A 25,090-nucleotide genomic window follows, 5' to 3' on the forward strand; every position below is an offset into this window, starting at 1 on the left:
GCACCAGTAACAGTCACTCCTTGACCAGCATCATTTTTAAAAAATATGGCCCAATTATGCCTCCAGCCCAAAATCCACACCATACAGTCACGCGTTGTGGATGCATTTGTTTTTCGACAATCACATGTGGGTTCTCCGAACCCCAAATGCGGCAATTTTGGCGATTGACAAAGCCATCAAGATGAAAATCGCTTAGGATGGTTTTGCTCGAAAAATCAGGGTCCATTTGTTGATGTTCAATAATCAATTCAACGAACTCTCTTCTCTGTCCATGGTCATTAGGCTTCAATTATTGTGTTAATTGAATTTTGTAAGCATGAAGACACAGATCTTTGGTGAGTATACGCTGTAGAGAGGTTCTTGAAATTTGCAATTCTTGTCCACGACGTCGAAATAAGGTTCCTGGATTGTCAGCAACACTCTCACGCACTGCTTCGACATTCACATTTGAACGGCTTGTTTTTGGACGTCCAGTGTGTTTGGCGTCTCCAACGGATCCAGTCTCCATGAATTTTTCAATTAATCTCTTCACAGTTGACGATATTAAAACACTATTCCGACCATATTTTGTATGAAATTTTCGAACTGCAGCCGCCAAGCGTTCACTATTTTTGAAATATTCTTTAATAATGAAGACACGTTGTTCTATCGTGTAACGCTCTATTTTTAATAACCCTATACTGTTAGCTTTTTTCTCAGGGTTGCCAACACTTCACTGCACAAATGGCGGCAAATTCAAATCTTGCGTTAATTTTGGGACACCCCTTAGGAATGCTCATTAGTATACGAGCCCAAGTTCGGTCGTACTGTCAAGTACAGAGATTCGTTCTTAAGCCGTACTACGCGAATGTGGAATGCCTTACCACACTCTGTTTTTCCAAGCCGTTCCAATATTCAGGAATTCAAAACCAATGTTCACAGACACGTCCTTTTAACCTCTCTCTCCTCTTTCTAGTGCTCACACTGTGTCTTTTCATAATAAGGGTAGTAAAAAAAGGTAGACATGTTCAAATGGTTGACATATTTGTTGCAACTTATATTTATTTGTTGAACTGTTAGCATATATTATGGTCAAAAATCTACTAGAGACATTTTCTTTTAGCGCCCATTATTTTATTTGTTTACCGAGCTCGAAAATTATTATTTAAATGACTTGCAGAAAAGCCGGAGCTTTCAATGTAAGAAACATTTGCTAAAAAGGATTTCTGCGTTACTTTTTTTATAGGAACAATTTATTTTGTGTCCAAATCTTGTGAGTATTTATGTCATGGAATTTGGAACTCCATGTACTCTTTTAGTACAACCAAAGTGAATGTTCTGTAAAATAGTTAAGACAAAAAAAAAATTACTGGTAATCAACAAAAACTTGTTGACATTTTTCTTTTGGCTAATTGCAAATTTTAATTGAAAAATCCATCGCCACACCTTCGATTCGAATAGACAATTTGCTATAAAAGTCGCTATAATCCCTCTAGGCTCTAAATACATATGTATGTGTGTCGATAGAAAACAAAATGTAACAAGCTACACACAATTTGATTATTATCGTTAATCGATAAATCTGATTCTGGTACCATGTTTTTATCTTTTTCTTTGCAATTTTTGTCTATATTTGGTAGCATTCTGACCATAAAATTATGCAAAAAAGGCTACACAAAATATTCACAGAAAGTTGGATTTTCTTTTTCAAGAAAAACAACTATGTTGGTAATAAAAATAAAACCAGACTGAGATTGAGACTTGGACATTATATAAAATTATATTCAATCATTGCGATTGCAGTTGCAGACAGTGTGTTATATTTTAAAAGCACGTGTAAGCCCCGCAGTTAAAACTGTAGTTATAGAGTTTGAATATTGTAATGTACTTTTGGTAGCCGCCACGGCATCGGTGTCGGCACCTCCCCCGCCTTCACCTTCGTTGGGGGAAAATCCAATCAATATCAATGTACATTGATTTTCATATTTTGTTGTTTTTGATCTTTGAGACCGTCTCGTCTGATGTCTGACCGGTCGATAAATACAAGGTGTGCAGTGCACCGCAACCAATTTCCATATTACAAATCTTGCATTGGTAAACAATTTGTTGCCAGTTGCCACAATGTTTACTTATTTCTGTATACTTGTGGCTTTTTGCAATTGTTTAACATTATAGATAATTAATTGAAAGGAAAAATAAAATCCAATTACGTTTGTTTCTGTGTTTCAAGCATTAAGCTTGTTGAGAGACGTGTAGACAAGACAAACAATATTGAAACCTTACGGGTCTTAGAGCTTTGTCTTCGGGTATTTAGCTATGTCAAGACCTTAGAGAAGAATTTCAGTTTTTCTAAGTTCAAGGACCGTCTTGAAGCCTTTCATATACACCTTTTCCAATAAAAGGCTTAGTTCTATAAAGATCACCCGCTATGTGATTGTGAAGTGGTACGTGGTAGAAAGACAATAAGTCCCTTTAATGTTTTGTCGAATTGTGAAGCGCACAAAGTGACAAATGACAAGAGTGAACCATTTATTTTGTGTTGTGGACCCGAAAACATATCTTTATAATAACGTGCTGTTTGGAAGATTGTGTCATTAAATTGTGTTTACTTCTGTTAGACGATTTTTGTAAGGCATTTGAAACTAATGTGGAAAACCGTATCTAGAATCTCAAATAACTCATTTATTAATGAACATTTTGTTGATATTTTCAATTTTCACGAGTCATGAACTAAGCCTGGGCATCCAGCGTCTAAATTTATGAATTCTTCAGCTGCATTGCATGTTGCTTTTAGGCTGAAGAAACCCTTTCGGTTGAAAGCTTCAGGAAACCTGTATATTTTCCTTCCCATTTTGGCTTTTCTTCTTCGATTTTACCATAAGCTGTTATTAATCACAGCTTAAGCTAATGGAGCTTAAACTGGGCAAGCAAGCTTAATCCACATGAATCTAGATTTAGTTGTTTTAAAATAGCTATTACTAGAAGATTTATTTTAGGTTTTAGCTTAAACTCCAGTAACGCCTGAAATGTTGGAAATAATTCCAGATACGAATGCAGGAATGGAAGAAATAGAAAACTAGGTCAGACATTTTTTCGAAATAGAGAATGTACAGCCCGTACAGCTCGACGTTCAATCTTCTCCTCCACTCCCCTTCGATACTTACGGGGCCTAGATCACACGAAGAGCTTTTCTCTCGAACCGACCCAAGGTGCTTTTATCCGCTTTTGTCATAGTTCTTGCTTCTGCACCGTATAGCAGAACGGAGGTTATGAGGGTCTTATATAGGGACAATTTGGTCCCTCGAGAAAGGACTTTACCACTTAATTGCTTTCTTATCCCAAAGAAACAGCGATTTGCAAGAGTTATTCTTCGTTTGATCCCAGCGCTGGTACTGTTTTCTGCGTTTACAGGCCTAGGTAGACGAAGTCCTTGACTACCTCAAAGTTACGTCTGTCGATGGTGACGTTTTGACCAAGACGTCGGTGTTGTATGTCCTTTCTTGACGACAGCATGTACTTTGTTTTGCCTTCATTAACCGGTAAACCCATTTTTGCCACCTCTACCCCAATACTCACAAAAGCCCCATTTACATCTTAGTCGTTAGACTAATTATGTCAATTTCATCAGCATATGCTAGTAATTGAACAGGAATTTGAAAGATAGTACCTCAAGTGTTGACCTGTGAGCTCCGCACTATTCTTTCAAGTACGATGTTAAAAAAATCGCATGACAGTGCATCACCTTGTCTTAAGCTTTCTTTGACATCGAAAGGTTCTGTTAAGTTGTTTCCAACCTTTATGGAGCATCGTGAATTCTCCATGGTCATCCTGCACAAGCGGACGAGTTTGTCAGCTCGTCGCTGTAGATGCTATCATATGCGGCCTTGAAATCGATGAAAAGGTTGTGGGTGTCGATTTGGTGTTCTTGGGTTTTTTCCAGGATCTGCCGTAATGTGAATATTTGATCGACTGTGAACATTTCTGGTCTAAAACCACACTGATAACGACGTATTAGGTTGTTGACGACGGGCTTTAGACGTTCACATATTCCGGCAGAGAAGATTTGGTAATTGATGTTAAGTAAAATAATTCCTCTATAGTTGGTGCAGTTTAGAGGGTCTCCTTTTTTCAGGATCGGACAAACAATGCTGAGGTTCCATTCATCGGGCATGCTTTCTTACGTCCATATCTTACACATAAGTTGGTGCATGCTCCTAACCAACTTATCTCCAGCTGCTTAAGCCATTATCCGCTCCAGCGGCTTTATTAGACTTCAGCTTAGATATGGCAATCTAAGTCGGGAGGACGCGATTGTTGGCTTTCGTTGTCTATGTTGAATGGATCATCCTGTCTGACAGCGGAATTCAGTTCGTCGTCAAAGTTTTTGTCTTTAGCTGATTTTATAATGTTTTCTAAAAAAAAAGTAAAAAGTAACGTCTTTGCAATTTCTATATTAGACAAATACTAATGAAGGGTAGACAATCTCCTTTTGATATTAAGTTGATTAAAACTACCATTATAAGGACTTCCATTTGCTGAAATCATCATCCAATCATACTGAACACTTACTCGTATTTCTTGCAAACCAACTCACAAAAGAAAGGTTTTTGAAAGTCTTGTGCTCTGATGGTTGCCGGAGACTTTGATTTGATGATGCAGTCAGCTTGAGACTTAAAGCTGCTCGTTAGAATTTTTGGAAGTCCTGTTTCTAAATATAGTTAAGGCATAAGTAGATGTATTGAAAGGTAGATTAAAAAGTTTCTTTATATATTTTTTTGATTTCTTTATAATCTTTTAATCCCCACACCTCAGCAACAAACAAGAGAGTAGATTTTACTACAGAATTAAATAATTTATATTTTTATTATAGGTACTTTGTGTACGGTCACGGTGCAGCAAATTATTCTTGTTCCCCTAGGAAGTTCATCCGCAACATCATTTATAAATAACGAAAACAAAAGAGCGCTTAGTGAGCAACCTTGTTTGAGTCCTGTGTTGGTGCTAAACCATTCTTAAAAGCTCCCTCCATCCCAAACAGCAGCCTTTGTACCCGTGCACATCTCTTTAATTACTTGCAGGAACTTTGTAGATACACCAATTTGTGTCAGCTTATAAATAAGAGCATTCCTATTGATTAGGTCAAAAGCAGCTTTAAAGTCAATGAAAAATGCGAAGACCTTTATGTTACGTGGTTGAAACGCTTTGAGTATAGATGATAGTGTAAAAATGTGATCGATCGTTGAAAAGTTTTACTGAAACCAGCCTGTAGATCTGTTCGATCCAATTTTCGAGTCTTACAACAAGTATACTGCAAAATTTTTCTTGCAATTACATTCATGAATGAAATTCCTCTGTAATTTTCAGAAGAGTCTATTGAGCTTTTTTTGTGTAGGTATAGCGAAAATGACCGATTTTTGAACGATGAAGGAATGTCATAAAGATTTTATTGAAAATAATTTTTAATTTGAGAAACATAGGAGTTGCATTTCTGAAAAATCCGTAAGGAATTACATCTTCACTGTGTTCCTGGTTTTTTTTTTTTGATTTGCTTAACACAGCTCCAATTTCTTCATTTTAAAAATATAAAAAACAATTTCAAAAGTCGCTTTCAGTATATTGAAAAATAAGACTGAAATGTTAGAAATAATGTCGAACATGAATGAAAACAAAGACAAAAAGAAAAATGAAAATTAGGCTACACAATACCGGAAAATGGAGAATATTTCGAAAAAAAAAGAAAGCTACACATTAAGAGACGTGCCAAATATTTTCTTCCAAGTTGTCAATCGTCTAGGGCTTATCTTTATTATCAAGCAACATCACATTTTCCTACAAAAAATAGTCCAGCGGTATTGAATCGCACTATCTTGGAGGCCAACCTACTTTTCCAAGAAACATTATGGTGGTAATAAATTTGCACGATTTGCAAACGTTGCTCAGAAGTAAGCCTATTTATAAAAAACAAAAAAAGACTTACCAAACTAAGCGAAAATCAAGTGACAACTGTCAAAAAGACCATAAATAAATAAATTGGGTGGCGCAACAGTCCGTTTGAGAACTAGGCCCTAGTGACTGACAACTCTCAACCATTCCTGTGTGCGAGCACTGTTGTCAGGGATGGAAGGGACCTACAATTTAAAGCCGAATCCGAACGAGAAATTTGAGAAAGCACTTTTCATGACAAGAATTACTCTTGGAGAATTTGTCAATTTCTAGCAAGAGGCAATAGCCGTGAAAAAACTTTACGTTGCATAGGCAGGGATCGAACCCAAGACCTCTCGCATGAGAAATCATGCCACGGGTTGGTCAAAAAGACCGACTTCGAAAAAATTATTGCCAGATTGAAAACCACACGTCTGAAAAAACAAACGTTTTTTCTATAAAAAATGTGTATTTAGGTTCAATAGACGCTTTGAAAATTCAAGAGGCAGTATTTTCAATTCTGATTGAATTGCAATGACTTCAATTTAAATTGAATAAAATGCACGACTAGATCGCGTGAACTTGCTCCTTTATGCAAAAGAGTCTTTTTAAAAAAGAACCTATATAAGATTTAAAAATATATCTGTAAAATAAGTTTGTCTTCAAAGATATAAATTAAATTTGATTTAAAAAAAAACCTACATTTTTCAATTTTTTTTGTTTGAAAATCACTATACCGGTTTTATTTAAATTAATTTTTTTATTTATACAAATTTTCTATTTTTTCTTACAAATATTTTTGTTATGCAGTTGTTTAGTGATTGAATAGAAATTTAGTCTGGCGAATCAACATATATATACATATATAAATAAATCAATTCCTACCGAAAAAATGCCAACCTTGATCACTTTTTTGTTAACAACCCCAATTACAATATAATTGCACATCACTCAAAACTTGACTTAGTTGACCATAATGTGACAGCTATTGACATAAGCGCTCCAAAGCCTGTAACGAAACACACATCACTAAAGCTCAACCCAAAATACATATATGTCACTGATGCAACAAAACTAACTATGAAGCTTAAAGTACACCCAATAGTTTTGTATGGCTTGTGAAGAAATGTACAATTACTTTGTTAAGAAATTAAACGCTTATATAAAAAACACATCAACAAAAGTCAAAGTCAAACAAACACAAACCGATTCCTGTGAATGGCTCAGTAGCGAATTGATTTCTCTAATCAAAGAAAAAAACAAATGGTTTAGTAAACTGAGTAAGGATTCTAATAACATTTACATTCAGCGACAATAGAAATCAAGTAACAACTCAGAAACGACAAATTAAAGCAGATCATTACAGAAAACTTTTTGAAAGAAGTCTAAATGACAATAGAAAAACATGGGAGAATATCAACAGCCTTTTGTACAATAAATCAAAAAAGAATATGAATTGCTCACGAAACGAAAAATTAAAAAAAATAAATGATCTTAACGAATTTCTCGCTACGGTTGGCAAAAAAATCATAACTAAATGCCCGACTCAAAACATAGTCTATCCCACCAAACTGCAATTGGAAAGTTTTATACTAGGAAAGACAACACCAGAACTTATAAAAACTATTATGTGTGGACTTAAACCATCAAAAGCTAAGGATGTAGACAATTTTTTTTCTTCACTACTAAAGGAATGCAGTACAGAGCTTTGTAAACCAATCTCCATACTAATCAACAAATCATTAAGAGAGGGATATGTTCCAAAGATGATGAAAGTTGCCAGGGTTATCCCTATCTTCAAAAGTGGTGACATAGATGATTTAAATAATTATCGCCCTATTTCAATTCTACCTATTATATCGAAAATTATGGAAAAAGTTGTTAACCAGCAATTAATGGAGTATATCGAGCGTAATAAACTCTCAACCTCTAAACAATATGGATTCCGGAAGAAGTCAGGTACGAGTACAGCGCTGATAGATATGATACCATACCTTCAAAAATATAAGGACAACCGTAGTAATGTTGGTGCACTTTTCATAGACCTGTCAAAAGCCTTCGACACAGTCGACCATACAATTTTGCTGAGAAAGCTCTTTGCCCTAGGGGTAAGAGGCTCCTCCTTCAATTGGTTTAGATCCTATCTCTTAGAGCGTTTTCGTACATCAAAATAGACGATTGCACGAGTGAAAGACAACCGGTTACGACGGGAGTACCACAAGGAAGTGTTCTTGGACCAACCCTATTTTGCTTATACGTACAGGACTTTGCAAACCTCCCACTGAATGGACATCCAGTTCTATTTGCAGATGACATAAGTTTGTTGTATTCCACAAACTCACCTGCAGAGATCGAGCGGCAAATGAATTCTGATCTTAAAAAGATTGAGACTTGGATGAACGCGCAAAAAAACGCCCGTAAAACGAAGTATATCGTATGCACCAAATCCAATACCCCACTACGAATTGTGTACCAAGAAGATGTAGTTGAACGAGTCAGTGAATTTAAATATCTTGGCCTCTGGGTGGACTCAGCGTTAGATTGGAACTTCCACATTTTGAAACTATCGAAAAAACTGTCTTCGCTTGCTGGAGTTTTTGGTCGAATCCGATACAGCGTTCCTGAATCAACAAGTAGTGCAGAATAAGGCATTAAAAAACTTGTTCGGATTTGATTGGCTTACAAACACCCGAAGGATTTATAAACAGCTGCAGATTTTAATGGTCAAAGATGAAATCGAAATAAATATGGTGACTCACATTCACAAGATAGTGCTTACGGAGGTTCATACAAACACCCAGCTGACTACAAGAAGTAACTTACACCAATACAACGTACGGAGTCGAAATAACATACACCTAGACAGAATATACTCAAAAAAATATGGAAGCAGCTCAATTTTATACAAAGCTATTCAGTATTATAACAAACATTCTGATGAGATCAAGAAATGTAATACTTTAAAATTTAAACTTCACGTTAAGGCCATGCTGCTGTCAAAATACAATGTTTAAAAGGTCAATGTTAATTGTCATAGAGTAAACTGTAAGAATGAATTTTGTCTCCTTTTCTAATTTTTTGTCTCTACTGTATCTTAGTATGTCACACAAATTTCTTCTTTGCTATTCAATTGTTGCTTGATATTTAAATTTCCAATTTTTATTAAAATTGTTTTTTGTTGTTCCCATTGTCAAATACTTATTGTACTTATATTTAACACTTTTTAATTACATAATTACATAAACATTATTGTAAAAACTATACAGCCTGTTACGAGATTCATCTCATAAGGCATTCTAAATAAATAAATAAAAAATAAAAAAAAATATCATATATATTATTTCGTTAGCATGTCTCCCTTTTTGGCTCTCATACGGAACTAATTTTAACAAATAAGGTTTCAAAACAAAAAGAATTTTCCGTAGACTATGCAAATGTATTTTATTGAATATTAATTTATAATTTGTTGAAAAAACTTAACTTTTTTTTATAAAAATGTACAGTACTCGGAAAATATTATGTTAAGGGAAATGGTTTGTGTATTTGAATGAACTTATCGAATACACAACATATTTTATCGGTAAGGTAGTTTCATACCAAGACACAACTCATCCTAGGACAACTCATCCCGGAAATGAAAAAAACTTGTAAGCATACTTAACGAAAGCAATTGTTTGTATATTCAACTAGTTCGTTAAAAGCTTTTTCCTTTGGATAGCTTTATTTTAATTTCATATTAGAAGAACCAGGATGGAAAACAAATTATCTAAAGATAAGAAAGAGGCAGAACATGTATGTTTAAATTGTTAAGCGATCGCTTATTAGTTGTGTAGTTAAGTAAGTGTCTAAAACGGATAAAGAATAGTTCACTGGTGTACTCAGCTTTATGCAGATAGATAGATGATGACATGTTTATAATGATAATGAAGGAATGTAATTGGTAGGTAGAAGGTACTTACTACAATCCAATCACATTTCTTCTTTCCTACAAGTTTTCAGCGCAAACATGGAGTTATTAAGTTCAATTTATTTTTTCGTTAAAGTTCATATCCGTTAATCCGATGCAGTGGCGTTACACGGCGATCGTTGGTATTTACAATAGTTATAGCTATAAAAATACATAAATATGCACCAAATGCATTAATTTGGATAAAAGATAGGAATGTAATTAAAATTTTGTCAAAATAATGCGCTATTTCAGGGATCATTCACAAGATTTGATCTGGTGAGATGGGAGGGGGTTATACATTTAATACGTTTTTTATAATAATTTAAAATACAAAATTTTACCTGAAAAATAATTCTTTATGCATAAAATTTTTGGTATAAAGTTGTTTAGTGAACCGTTTTTCAAATATAGAATTTAAAAAAAATATTCATTATTTTTTTAAAAATTCAAACAAAAAAATTGCACTTTTGATAATCAAAAATTGTTAAGGCAATAATAAGAGCCCGTTTAAAAAAATAGAAGATTGAAATCGGTTCATAAGTTGCTGAGAAAATAAAAAAAAAAACGTTCTATGAGCGGTACCTTTCCGGAGCAATACAAAACTATATTTTTCTTACTTAAAGAAGCCAAGTTGAAAAATGCAAAAGACATAAAAGATAGACACAAAATATTATCAATACAACGAAAAATAAATCAATTTTATAATCATGTTCCATTTTCTACAAAGCAAATCAATTTTTTAATGAAAATCTGAATGAAATCCAAAAGCCATGCTTCCACGTCGTCGTCTTCAACGCAGTTGTTCTTTTCTTCCTTTCCCTCATCTTCCGCGGTATATTTTCATTTTTTCTTTCTTGTTAACTGAAAGTTTGAGTTGAAAGTTAATTTTTACCAAGGTTTAGTACTTTTTTTTTTGGTTATTATTTTTTGTAAAAAATAACTATCATTTCAATTTTTCTGAAAATTTTACCGAGTGTTGAAAATAATATTTGTTTAAAAGAAAACAAATTTAAAGCCAATATCTTAGGTAGTTAGGTAGGTTAAAGTGGCTGCAGATTCAGAGTCCACACACTTAGACCAAAAGAGAAGGCCCATTGTTATACCACATGAATCTAGAGAATTACTTCCCACTAGTCGAACCATTTTGAGCTGTTTATAAAGCGAAGAAGATATTTGATATCCTTTTTAGCTAGTTCACTGGGATTATCAAAAGAGTATTCTCCCAGATGAAGTCTGCGTCTTAGGGAAGGAACAGGGCAAGTTCAGAGGAGGTGAGAGATTGTTTCCTCTTCTTCATCGTCCATACAACTCCTTCAGAAGTCATTTGAGGCTATACCAAGTCGAATTGCGTGTCTGCCTATAAGACAGTGTCCCGTAAGGACACTTTTTAAGGTGCAAATAGGAAGTCAACTTTGAGATAAAAAGTCTTTAAAGCGCTTTGAAGTGAAGGCCATATGAGTTTTGTGGCTGCGCATATCGGTAAATTGTGCAACCTAGAGTTTGCTATCGCAAAAGCTGTTTCTTTTAGCAGAGGTTTACATGCAGATATCGGTATACCTATCTTCTATTTTTCAGGTGAAATAGGCATATGACGGTTCCATTTTTACTGAGTTCATCGGCTCTATGTTAAATTGCTGCGCCATCTCCATAAGAGACGATCGACAATCGAAGACCGTTAGAGATTTTGATGAGACACCGTCAAGGGATTCGATAGCAGCCTGACTGTCAGAGAAGATGCGGATATTAGAAGTTTATATCACGTTTACCCTTAGCCAGGAGAGAACCTCTCTTTGATCGCTAAAATTTCCGCTTGGAAGACGCTACAATGATTAGGGAGGCAGAATGAGATGCTAAGAGTAAGCTTTTCTGAGTACACACCACTACTAACTCCCTCATTTGTCTTGGATCCATCTGTATAAAAATGGATGCTTTTGTCATCCAGGAGTTTTTTGTCTTCCCATTCATCTCTGGATGGAATGAATACCTGGAAGTTTTTTTTTTCCAAATTGGGGTTTAGGAATAGTGTAGTATATGTACTTTGGTATAGAACCAATGTATGCTACTTTCTCCATTGCAGTCCACCAGACTGCAACTCCGTACATAAGTATTGGTCGGATGACCGATGTGTATAGCCAGTAGGTAATGCGAGGTTGAAAACCCCATTTGCTTCCTATGGCTTTCTTGCAAAGGAAAAGAGCTACTGTAGATTTTTTAACTCTTTCCTGAATATTAGGTTTCCAACTTAATTTTTTGTCCAATATCAGACCAAGATATTTGGCTTCATTGGTAAAAATTAGTGGTACACCTTTAATTGAAGGAGGTAAAATTATTGGGATCTTGTAATTCCGTGTAAAAAGGAGGAGGTCTGTTTCTTAAGGATTAATACTAAGTTCGCAGTGATCAGCCCATCTAGTGAGCATATGGAGTGCGTTTTGGGGGAGGTCTCTCAGTGGATTAGGATGTTCCCCTGTGACGGCGATAGCAACATCATCGGCATATGCAACCACTCTGTAGCCTTCCCTTTCAAGGGATATTAGTTGTTCGTTAGCCACTATGTTCCACAGGAGAGGGTACAGAACACGACCTTGCGGAGTGCCTCTACTGACAGACCTTTTCGTACAAAAATCTCCCATCTTAAAGTTGATGATCCTGCTTTGTAGCAACTCACAGAGTGAGTATTCGACGTTTAGGGTCGTCATAGCAGAAGTGATAGCGGATGTGTCGACTCTGTTGAAAGCGCCCTCAATATCCAGGAAGCCACTATAGTATATTCCTTTTGCTTTAGGGAGTATTTGATAGTTCTTACCAGAGTGTGTAAGGCTGTTTCTACCGATTTCCCTTTGCAGTTAGTATGCTGAGACATCGATAGTCTCTTATCAAAGCCAATATCTTAAATTTTTTAAGAGATATTTGAGTCCAAAATAAATGTTTACCAACTTTTATTAATTTTTCTTTAGACTTTTAATTTTTGTAAAAAAAACTGTCCATTCGCTTTTTTCTCAAAATTTGACTGAATATTGACAACAATATTTTCTTAAAGATCAAATTAGTTCAAAGCCAATATCTTAAAGTTTTGAAAACATATTTGAGTCGAAAATCTATTTTTACCAACTTTTAGTAGTGTTTGTTTAGGTTTTCATTTTTGGTAAAAAAAACTGTTCGATTTTTTTCAAAAATTTTACAGAATGTTGACAACAATATTGTTTGTAACATAAAATTAGTTTAAAGATAATATCTCAAAGTTTTCAAAAGATATTTGAGTCGAAAATCTATTTTTACCAACTTTAAACAACTTTTTTTTATATTTTTTTAATTTTTTGTACAGAAACTGTAAATTCTATTTTTCTCAAAATTTTATTCAATGCTGAAAGCAATATTCTGTATAAGGTAAAATTAGTTGGAAGCCATAGTCTCAAACTTTTGAAGAGATATTTAACTCGAAAATTTTACCAGATGTCAAAAACGTTATTTGGTTTTCTAAAAAAACTTTACAAACTTTTACCTATAAGCACCCTATTTAGCGATATAAAGGGTGTCGTTTAGATGCGTGGTTTTCAAAAAGAATTAAAACACATATAATTTAATGCCATGGCCAAAAATTAAGCTTTATTTAAAAGATAAGAGTTCGCCATTATGTTTTAAAAATGATTTCAGTCAAGTAGCCACCGCGGCTGGCAAAACAAAATTTCACCTAAGAGGTCCATTTTTAGCCCACTTTTAGCAACAATTGAAGCCTAATTTCAACAATAACGCACTAAAGATTATATCTCCTAGGTTGTCAATCACCTCACACTTTTCTGCTTAGACAAACTACTTCACATTTTCCCACAATCACTAGTCCAGCGCAGCGGTGTTAAATCGCATGATTTTGCAGGCTTGTTTCATTCCGTTGCACTAATCGAACCAATATTTTGCTAATAAATTTGCAAAACTTTGCTAAGGACTACTTATTACGAAATGGCAAACCAAATTAAGAAAAAGTCAAGTAACAGCTGTAAGAAAGACCAACTTCAAAAAAAAAGGATTGCCAGATTGAAAACCACACGTGCAAAAGAAGGGTTCTAACTCTAAAAGGAATTAATTTATGTCCCTACAATTTTGAGAAAGTCAGAATTTCAGACTGGGACCAATTGCAATACCATCAATTTCAAAATATCAGTATTGTTAAATAAATGAAAATAAAATATTCTCTCATGAAATGCTCTATTCTTACTGACAGCTGTCAAATTGTTTCATTTTGTTAATTTATGAGACACCCTTTATTAAGTACATTTTTTTGGCATTCCATATAAAGTACAGTGAGAGATTTTTGTATTTATAAATTGCTACAACTGAAAACAGATCTGTCAGAATAATAATATACAAACTCACACATAGAAGAAAGTTTTGTGAAAATCAAAAGTTAAAATTAACTTAAGCCAAAATAGCAACTAAAACTAATAAAATAGACAATTTTTAAGAAGAAATGTTAAGAAAACATGTGGGAATTGAGATTCTATACAAAAAAGTTCCTTTAACAATTGCTTCAAAGAGGGGGTTTGTTCGTAGACTACTACACTAACATGTGGTGTTGAAGCGAGCTTGAAGCTCTCCTCAATTCTTTATATACCTGAACCTAGTTGAAATGAGCTTGGTTCGTCTCGATTCCGGTCAAGGATCTGAGTCGAGTCAAAATTTGTGAAGAAAAACCTGTCTGTTTATTTGCAAGTCTGTATAAAAAATATAGATTTGGTTTAATCAAATTAAAAAAAAAACATTGCACAGTTTTTCATTGTGCTGTCAAACTTAATCATTTCTAAATCTTCTTGTGCGGTGGAAACATCATGAAGATTTATTTATTCTAAACTGAGATAAACCTTTTGTGGGAACATAGCAAAACATAAATATCTTTTCTATTGTTTTCTCTTGTAAAATAAGCCCAGTTAGTCCATTTTCACTAACAAAACTAAATAATATCAACTTAATAGATTGATTTTTTTCCTCAATGGAAAACACACATGATTGTAAATGCACAACTACTCAACGAACACAGCCATCAAAATACAAATGCAATATCAATCGTACCAACATTTGAGAACGAAATAGCATAAGATCCATTCGAGACTCGTATAAATGTCAAAAACCCATCCATAGTAAGATTCTACTCTAACTTTATAATCATGTTCCATTCTCTACAAAGCAAATCAATTTTTTAATGAAAATCTAAATAAAATTCAAAAACCATGCTTCCACGTCGCTTCGTAGTTAAAGCAATTGTTCTTTTCTTCCTTTCCCTCATCTTCCGCGGTATATTTTCATATTCAAAAGAATCAATAATAATTATTATAAATTACTTTATTAATAAAAAATCGATATTATTATCTTTTATAAGCCCACTTACACAAATATACTCATCGCTTTATTGTTTATTATTTTTAGCGTCCTGTAAAAAGGTCAATTGCATGAATGGATTGCAATGCGTCGAAGATCATTATGCAATACCGCATTGCATTGTTTGTGCAATTGAGTGCCCAGCTGACGACAATACCAACAAAATTGACCCGACACGAGCCGTTTGCGGCGTCGACGGAAACACATACAAGAGCACATGCGATATAAATCGCATGGTCTGCAAAATTGGACATTCGATCGCTGTTGCATACCCTGGGCCATGTCGCGGTAAGTTAACATATTTCACTACGTATACTCTTTCAGCATGCCCCCAAATTGGCTATAAACGTTATTGCGATTGATATTGCTTTCTGATGCATCAAGTGGAGTTCATTGGGCAGTAAAGTGATCCGCGTCCCATCATCGCCATGAAGGTATTCCATATATATTTTAACATCAGGATAGTGTGGGGAATGGGAAGTGGCATCAGAATCCATCAGAATCAGAGGCAATTCATATTGAAGATGTATAATAACAAAAGGCAATAGCTAATAACCGCAGCGGTATTTTCATTGTAATCTTGTCGTCTTGATTAGCTGCCCGGGTTGTGTACAAATCAATCTTGTTAATTGAAACAAAGTTACATGCTGCGTGCAACAGCAACAGACAGGCTCACTATACGTACATATCCAAGGTAGACAGACGGTGGTGCTGGTTGGCACAGGGCACAGAACATCATCGTCATCATCGGAGTCGAATCGAAGCTATGCGCATTGATTGCAACTCATGCACGTAAGGAGATGAAACCGCAATTACACTGATTGATCTGCAAATTAGATCGAATTACCATGCACTCGCAAAGGGCACCCTGTAGACATGGTTGAGTTGGATTTTAATATTTTATTGCAATGCAATTGACTTATAAAAGTTATAAAACGTGGCAACAAATATACAAAGTCTCTCTGTCTCTAGCCGCAGCTTAAGTTTCAGCTTCGGCTTCAGATCGGGATTATGAGAAGACTTAATATTCCCAACCAAAGTTACAAGCATCGAGCATACATTGTTTCAAGCAAATTGTGGGGGTTTGTCTTTGTGGTTTTGGCTCTAATGTTATCGAGACCAGAAATACACAGTTCAGTTACGTGAGCAGATAGGTAAGGTATATTTTCATTATTGAAGCCTACAGTGAATTCAATTCCACAAGAATTCAGATAGCAGTTGTTGTTGTTTTTGTTCTGGTTGTCGGTTGATTTTGTTCATTTAAGATTGAAAATGATTTATATATCTTGAATAATAATTTCCTGAATGCTAATTTAAGTGAAACAATCCATGATAAGTGCAACAATGTATTTATGCCGGAGCAGAAGCTACTGCTTTGATTTTTGTGGAACTGGAATATATGTATGTACATAAATCTTTTTGGAGGTTAAAATTGTTCTTATAAGATTTCTATTCAACTTCGTGATGATAATTTGTTAATGAATATCGAAAAAAAGGTTTTCGGGTTTTATTTTCCGGGAATTAATTATATACACATAGTCCAAAAAGTCTCCGTGCAGTAGCAATATTTTGAAACTGTTTGTAAAGTATCAGGAAATGAAAGAAATTATATCTTCTAAATATTATCTTCTTCTCCATTCCCCTTCGATGCATACGGGACCGTAGATCACACGAAGAACTTTTCTCTCGAACCGACCCAAGGTGCTATCATCTTCTTTTGTCATAGTCCATGCTACTGCAACGCATAGCAGGGCGGGGATGATAAGGGTCTTAGCGACACTTTGGTCCCTCGAGAGAGGACTATACCAAGAGTTAGCAAGAGTTATTCTGGGTTTGATCTCAACGCTGGTGTTGTTTTCTGCGTTTACAGCGGAGCCTAGCTAGACGAAGTCCTTGACTACCTCAAAGTTACGTCTGTCGATGGTGACGTTTTGACCACGACGTCGGTGTTGTTTGTCCTTTCTTGACGACAGCATGTACTTTGTTTTTTGACATCGAAAGATTGCTCCATGATCATTCTGCACAAACGGACGAGTTGACCCGGGACGCTAAAGCTAGACATGGCTCTATAGCTTGTCCCTTTAGATGCTGTCATATGCGGCCTTGAAACCGATGAAAAGAAAGTGGGTGTCGATTTGGTGTTCTTGGGTTTTTTTCCAGTATCTGTCGTGATGTGAATATTTGATCGACTGTGGACTTTCCTGGTCTAAAATCTTACTGATAAGGACCTATCAGGTTCTTGATGATGGGCTATAGGCGTTCACATATTACGGCAGAGAAGATTTTATAGACGATGTTAAGTAGACTGATTCCTCTATAGTTGGTGCAGTTTAGAGGGTCTCTTTTTTTCAGGATCGGGCAAACAATACTGAGGTTCCATGCAGCGCCGCTTTGCGTGCCTGTTGTTTGGCTGCATTTGCCTGCCGACATTCCTCATCAAACCAGGGGTTCCTTGTTGGTGGCTGTTTGAAACCCAGCACATCAGAGGCGGCTTCTCTGATTGCATCTTGGCAATGTTGCCACTGGTTTTCGATACATTGTGTTGGCGGCAGAGAACTTCGAGAGAGGTTACTTGTAACTCGATCGGAAAAGGATTTGGCAATCTCTGGGCAATTGTAGCCGTTTGCCGTTGTACCTTCTCTCAGCACCTCCCTGTTTTGCCTTGGGTCTGGAAATCCGAAGTGATACCTTGGCTACAACAATGTAGTGGTCCGAGTCGATTTTAGCTCCTCTGAAAGTTCGTACATCCATGATGCTGGAAGCGTATCTGGCGTCGATCGCAATATGGTCAATCTGGTTGACTGTAGATTGATGTGGAGAAGTCCAAGTACCTTTGTGGATGTTGAGGGGTGGAAAACGTGTACTGGCTACCATGATGTTTCGCCCCGCAGCAAAATCTATGAGCCTGAATCCGTTGCCGGAAGTAATGTCGTGTAGGCTGTTCTTCCCGATTATTCCACCAAAGATGTCTCCTCTTCCTAGCTTGGCATTAAAACCGCCCAGGACGATTAAAAAAAAGAAGATATTCGACAGAAAGTAAAATAAACAATATAGCCACCACGAGCTGTCAAAATCAACCCGTGCCCATGGGAAAACCTTTTATTTTCTAAAGTTTGTTCTGGTACTGTACAGACATTTTATTGTAGCGTACGCCTATGCCCTATGGAAATAAAAATAATAGTGATAGGCGAATCTATGCATTTTATAGCTAGACTTATAAGTTCAGTAGGTATAAAAATGACTATAGGTATCTCTTTTTGTTTCAAGAATGACATTATAATAACATGCCATAGGTTTACTATGTACACATAGTCCAAAAAGTCTCCGTACAGAAAATAATTTTTGTTTCATAACTGCAGAACAAACAGTAACGTCCAATAATAAAGCTAAAGTGGGAACACTGATGAAAGCACATGTCTCTCACTTTTAAACAAAATAAGGATACCGTTATGAATTTTATAGTGCAATACAACAACAACAAAATAGTTTCCGTACAGATTTTATTTTGTTTTTTTAGTAAGTTTTTGTATTCCAAATAATATTTCAGGTAAAAAACTTCCTTTCCACTCAAGGAAATGAAAATGGCGACTAAAAATAAACAAATGCCTTTGGCCACCAAACAAATCATAATTGACTTAAGAAATGAGGGAACATCTTTGGGTGAAATTTCTAAAATAGTCAATCCAATATGTATTGGACAGTTACAAAAAAAACGAAAACAATCGCTAACCAAGATCAGGCCGTCCATAAAAGATTGATCATCGTACGGAGAGAAGATTGTTGAGGAGAATTGCAGAGGATCCTAAGCAAAGTGCCCCAGTTTTAGCAGGAATGTTAAAAAACTAGAGATGGAATTGATGTCTCACCCCAAACAATTAAAAACCTTTTAATCAGAAATGGTTTTAATAGTTGAAGAAGCCATTCATTAGAAAGGCTAATAAAAACGCAAGACTGGAAAGAAAATACATACGTTTTGTGGCCATGGTGTGGAAAAATTGTATATCTACTGTGAAGCACGGCGGTGACAATTTAATGGTGTGGGGTGTATGGCATCTTCCGCCGTTGGAAACCTCGTTTTCAAAGAAAATACAATGGATAAATTTGGGTACTTGAATATTCTTAAGAAAACCCACATTTAAGTGCCCAAAAATTGGATCTTGGGAGCATCTTTACTTTTCAACAGGACAATGATCCTAAACATACGGCCAAGGTGGTAAAGGATTGGTTAATGTCCAATGTTTGTACGCAAGTGAAACACCCCACTCAGTCTCCAGATCCAAATCCTATTGAGCACCTACAAAAACCGAATTCCGCTGTCAGGCAGGATGATCCATTCAACATAGACGACGAAGGCCAACAATGCCATCCTCCCGACTTAGACGAAGTAAAGATTGCCATATCTAAGCTGAAGTCCAATAAAGCCGCTGCTGGCGCGGGTGGCTTGAATGCCGAGCTCTTAAAAGCAGCTGGAGATAAGTTGGTTAGGAGCATGCACCAACTTATCTGTAAAATATGGTCGGAAGAAACCATGCCCAATGAATGGAATTTCAGTATTGTATTCCTTACTTTTTATCGATTTCAAGGACGAGCTGTATAGAGCCGTAGAGCCATATCTAGTTTTGGCAACCCTGCCAAACTCGTCCGTTTGTCTAGGATGACGATGGAGGATTCACGTGCTCCATAAAGGTTGGAAACAACTTAACAGAACCTTTCAATGTCAAAGAAGGCTTTAGACATCGTGCTTGAAAGAATAGTGCAGAGCTCACGCGTCAACACTAGAGGCACTATCTTTCAAAAGTCTGTCCAATTAATAGCATATGCTGATGACATTGACATAATCGGAAGAACTCAGCGTGATGTCAATGGGGCTTTTGTGAGTATTGAGGCAGAGGCGGCAAATATCGGTTTACCGGTTATTGAGGGCAAAACAATGTACATGCTGTCGTCAAGAAAGAACATCCAACACCGACGTCTTGGTCAAAACGTCACCATCGACAGACGTAACTTTGAGGTAATCAAGGACTTCGTCTACCTTGGCTCTGCTGTAAAACGCAGAAAACAACACCAGCGCTGAGATCAAACGCAGAATAACTCTTGCTAACCGCTGTTTCTTTAGACTGAGAAAGCAATTGAGTGGTAAAGTCATCCCCGTCCTGCTATACGGTGCAGAAGCATAGACTATGACAAAAGCAGATGAAAGCACCTTGGGTCGCTTCGGGAGAAAAGTTCTTCGTGTGATCTACGGTCCCTTATGCATCGAAGGGGAGTGGAGGAGAAGATGGAACGACGAGCTGTACGGGCTATAGCGACGTAGACTTAGCCAGAAGGGTAAAAGTCCAGCGCAAGGAAACCAATTCTCCGGCGCGGAAAGTCTTCAAATCAACACCTACAGGACAGCGCAGTAGAGAAAGACCGCGGATCAGGTGGCGCGCACAGGTGGAAGGTGACCTCACCCAAATTGGAGCGCAAAACTGGAGACATCTAGCTAGGGACCGAGCTAGATGGAGAAGTTTGTTGGGTGAGGCCCTAGTTCACACAGGACTGGAGCGCCACCTTAAGTAAGTAAGTAACTGCGACTTCTAAAGTAAAACTTTATATAGTTTCAGTTACTAGAAATTCACTAAGATGGTCAGCATTATTGTTTGTAATTACAACTTTCATTTTTCTTCTTGGCTCGAGTGACCGCACAGAAATTGCTGTTTTAACTAGTTCAAGTTCATATAAAGAGCTTTGAGATCGTTCTAATATCACTGAGTCAGAACTGAGAACATATAAAAATGTTTCCGAGTCTTCTTGAGCTCTAACTCTGAGAACTTTCTCATCTTTTAGCATATGACCCATTGTCTTTAAACTAATTTCATCTTAAAGAAAATATTGTTTACCATAATAAGTAAATTTTGTATAAAAATCCGACAGTCAAAATCTATACGCAAAATCGGTAAAAATTGATTTTCGGTTCTTGATATCTCGTGAATAAATGCAGGTATTGACTTCAATATGATACCATTCTGTGCTAATTTTTATTAGAAAACTTCAATCTGTTTTATATAAGATATAAGAACAATAACAAAAGATTCCAGTAGTATTTCAAAATACGGAAAATATTGTTGGTAGTTTGTATTTCTTTTAGAATAATTCAACTGACAACATTTTTAACAAAACACGAAAACCTACAAATCTTATAAGCAAGACAAACCGCCAGACGGGATGGGAAGTTATGAGTGTGGTTCGCATTCCAGCCCCTTTTTCAATTTTAAAATCAATTTGACTTTAATGGAAAACCCTTTATTTCTGTGTCCCTTCGTCACATGGCTGTGAACAAAAGTATACTAGGACCTGGAAGATTTAGGGTGCACGCTCGCTACTCAAGGATTAACCGTTATATCGATTTCATTCGCATAACTTGATATATTTACACACTTAAACCTTAAAACCCTATCTTAAAAAGAATTACGTGATTTTTTAAAAAATTGGCAAAACTGCCAGAAATACACAAAAAAGAACTACTTACTCAGTTAAATAAATACTTTTCAAATTATACCGCCAAACACCTAAAATAAAAAATTATGCACTTCCTTATTAACACAACGGATACGGACTGCGAGACTCGATGCAATAATTGTCTGAAACAAATTTAAATAAACTCAAATTTTAAACACTAAATCACTACAAACTTAAGAGGTTTTATCTTAAAAATTGAACTTTAATGCACATTCATTATTTTAATCTCCTCTTTACTGCACAATAAAATAAAATGCACGACTGGGTCGCACGAACTTGCTCCTGTATGCTAAGAGTATGTTTAAAAAAAGTACTTATATAAGATTTAAAAATATACCTGTAAATTAAGTTTGTCTTCAAAGATATAAATGCCATTATGTACAATTGTACATAATGAAAACCATAGTACTCTCATGAGTAGAAACTTTTAGGGCGACCAGATGCAGAGTCGTTGGCGTGGCGTTAGTATCGAAAGTGGAGAAATTCAGCTGGAGCGAGAGAAAAATATTATTCCCATTCCCATAAGCAGCCAGCAGAATAAGGGAGATAATTAATTTTCGACCCAAAAAGTCTACACAATTTCCTTCATTCTATTTGAGTCTACCTTGTATATGCACACATATATATGTCTATGCACTTTATATAAAAAAACAAAATGGCTTAATATTGTATCTAATAAGGGGATGAAACAAACTTTTGGATGCTTACGTCAGCTGTTTAGGATCTTTAACCGATATTTGTTTTTATTCACATTCATAAGTCTGCTTTTACTTGGGTACGATCTTTGTATATGAAAAATGGTTTCTATTAAGTATAAAGCTACGATGCGATTCATATAGATTGAACTTGTTCCTTCAAAGCTTTTTTCATTTAGATAGAGCTTTATTGTGATTTCATATTAGAAGAACCAGGATGGAAAATAAATAAGATAAGAAAGAGGCATGACCATGAATGTTTAAATTGTAAAGCGATCGCCTATTGGTTGTGTAGCGAGATAGCAGGTAGATGTCTAAAACGACTAAAGAATAGTTCATAGGCGAGGTTAGCTTTATGCAGATAGATAGATAAGGATATGTTTATGATGATAATGAAGGAATGTTATTGGTAGCTAAAAGGTACATACTACATTCCTTCTTTACTATAAGTTTTCAGCGCTAACATGGAGTTTTTACGTTCAGTTTATTTATTTTGTTAAAATTTAAAAAAATAACAAGCATACGTACAGGTACAAGAAATTGCTATTCATGTGTTGTTTAAGGTCAGGTTTTTGAGCGTTTTGGATTTTATAGTGTATAATGTGTATACGTTTCTCTTTCTGGCCCGTTTCTTTAATTTGTAGGTACTAAGTATTTATTCTTTTATATAGGCGAAGGCAAGTAAATCATGTGTGAAACAACCTTATTCGTAAAGAATAATATTTTAAAATCACATATACAAAGTTACCAAGATATTACTTCTTGATAGACACTTTAAAATAGATAATTGCACTACATGGGCGGCCATATCGTTGGTATTTACAATAATTTTAGTTATAAAAATACATAAATATGTACCAAATGCACTAATTTAGATAAAATCTAGGAATGTAATTACAATTTTGTTAAAATAATGCGCTCTTTCGGGCTCATGCACAGTTAAAATATTAAAAAAAAAACTATTTTAAGATTCAAAATTTCACCCGAAAAATAAGTTTGTCTTCAAAAATTTAAATGCCATTTTATAAATAAAAAAACATTTGATTTTTCAAATTTTTTTTTTGAAAATCGTTAGAGCGGTTTTTTTTTAAATTAATTTTTTATATATAAAATTTTTCAATTTTGTTCTAAAAATATTTTTGGTACGAAGTTGTTTAGAGATTATTAATATACGATTTACGTTTGAAATTCGTAAAAAAATGTTGACCCGTTTTTGAGATATCGAATTTTGAAAAAATAAAATTCAATATTTTTTTAAAAATCCAAACAATAAAAAATTGCACTTTTGATAATCAAATATTGTTAAAGCAATATAAGAGCTTATTCAGAAAAAAAATTATTGAAATCGGTTTATAAATTGCTGAGAAAATTAAAAAACAAAATAACGGTTCTATGAGCTGTACCTTTCCTGAGCAATACAAAAATTTGTTTTTCTTATTGAAAGAAGCCAAGTTAAAAAATAAAATTTTAGAGAAAATTTAAAGAAAATCTATCGGTTTGTTTTTGAGAAAATTCGAATTTTCGTTTTTTGACCAAAAATATTGTATGGTGGCCACTGTTAGTTTTGATCTTAAAAAAAAAATGAAAAAAACGCCTAACGCGAATCTGCTCAAAACCTTAACTTCCAAGTTTGAACTCAATCGACCCAATGGTTTAGGCTGTAGGAGCGTGGACAGACAGACAAAACCGACCGGACGGAATCGCGGGACCCACTTTTTTCGACTTGTCTACCATCGTAATATCATGTTTGATTAAAATCTCTAGTTCGAAATTTTGCACGAATGCAAAACTTGCCATATAGTTCCTATATGTCGCAAGTAAAAAATTACGCGTTGAAACAGATTTTCTATTTTGTCGACACGAACCAATCACCAAAGAGATCGATTTCAAATTTTAAAATATAACCGCCATTCTACCAACCAATACTACTCCACAGACCACTTGAAAAACAACCGACCGACCGACCGAGCGTACACGAACGTGGTTAAGGAAAACGAAGCAAATTATTAGGATTCGAATTTTACGAAAGAAAACACTTAACTTGGAAATAACTCATATTTTTTTTAGATAAACTTAAACTTTATTATTTAGTTAACACTTTCTTTAGCTTCTTTACCACCGCACATTGAAATTAGGTATTTTAATTATTTTTTTAATTCGAGACGATCGCGAACACAAGAATTTCAAAAACTGCTACTGTTTAACTGTTCTGCCGATTACCATAGAAAAATAACAAAAAGAAGGCTGACTTTCTGAATGAAAATTAAATGGCGTCATGGCAATGGCGGTTAACATGCATTTGGTGCATTGTACCAGAGATAGTGCATTTTTTGGATGGTAAACTATGAAATGACAGGGATTTTTGGGTTCAAATGCATGGATTTTAGAATTTTCGATTGAAGGTGAACTAATACCCTGGTTACAAGAGTGAATTAAGAAATCGAAAGATGAATGGAAGATTGAATTCAAATAACGACATTGTTTGTACAAAATATTTTATAAAAATTAATGATTTTATACGACCCACAGCTATAACTTTATAATGTTGCCTTTTGAATTGTTTAATATTGCTTTGCAATAAGCTAAATTGTTATTTATTTAACTTGAAAAAGTATGAAAACTGGAACTGAAGAAGTTTTTAAAGATAATATAGTAGAAACGTTAAACCAATTAA

General features: G+C 35.2%; 1 protein-coding gene across 1 annotated transcript in view; it reads left to right on the forward strand.

Moving 5' to 3' along the window:
- Positions 1-25,090, forward strand: part of LOC129952469 (uncharacterized) — a 181,671-nt gene that overhangs the window by 113,112 nt on the left and 43,469 nt on the right. Inside the window, exon 6 of the mRNA XM_056065061.1 lies at positions 15,269-15,508. Within this exon, the coding sequence (XP_055921036.1) occupies positions 15,269-15,508 (240 nt within the window). The remainder of the gene's footprint in view (positions 1-15,268; positions 15,509-25,090) is intronic.

Source organism: Eupeodes corollae, chromosome 3 (assembly GCF_945859685.1).
Source record: "Eupeodes corollae chromosome 3, idEupCoro1.1, whole genome shotgun sequence".
NCBI lineage: Eukaryota > Metazoa > Arthropoda > Insecta > Diptera > Syrphidae > Eupeodes > Eupeodes corollae.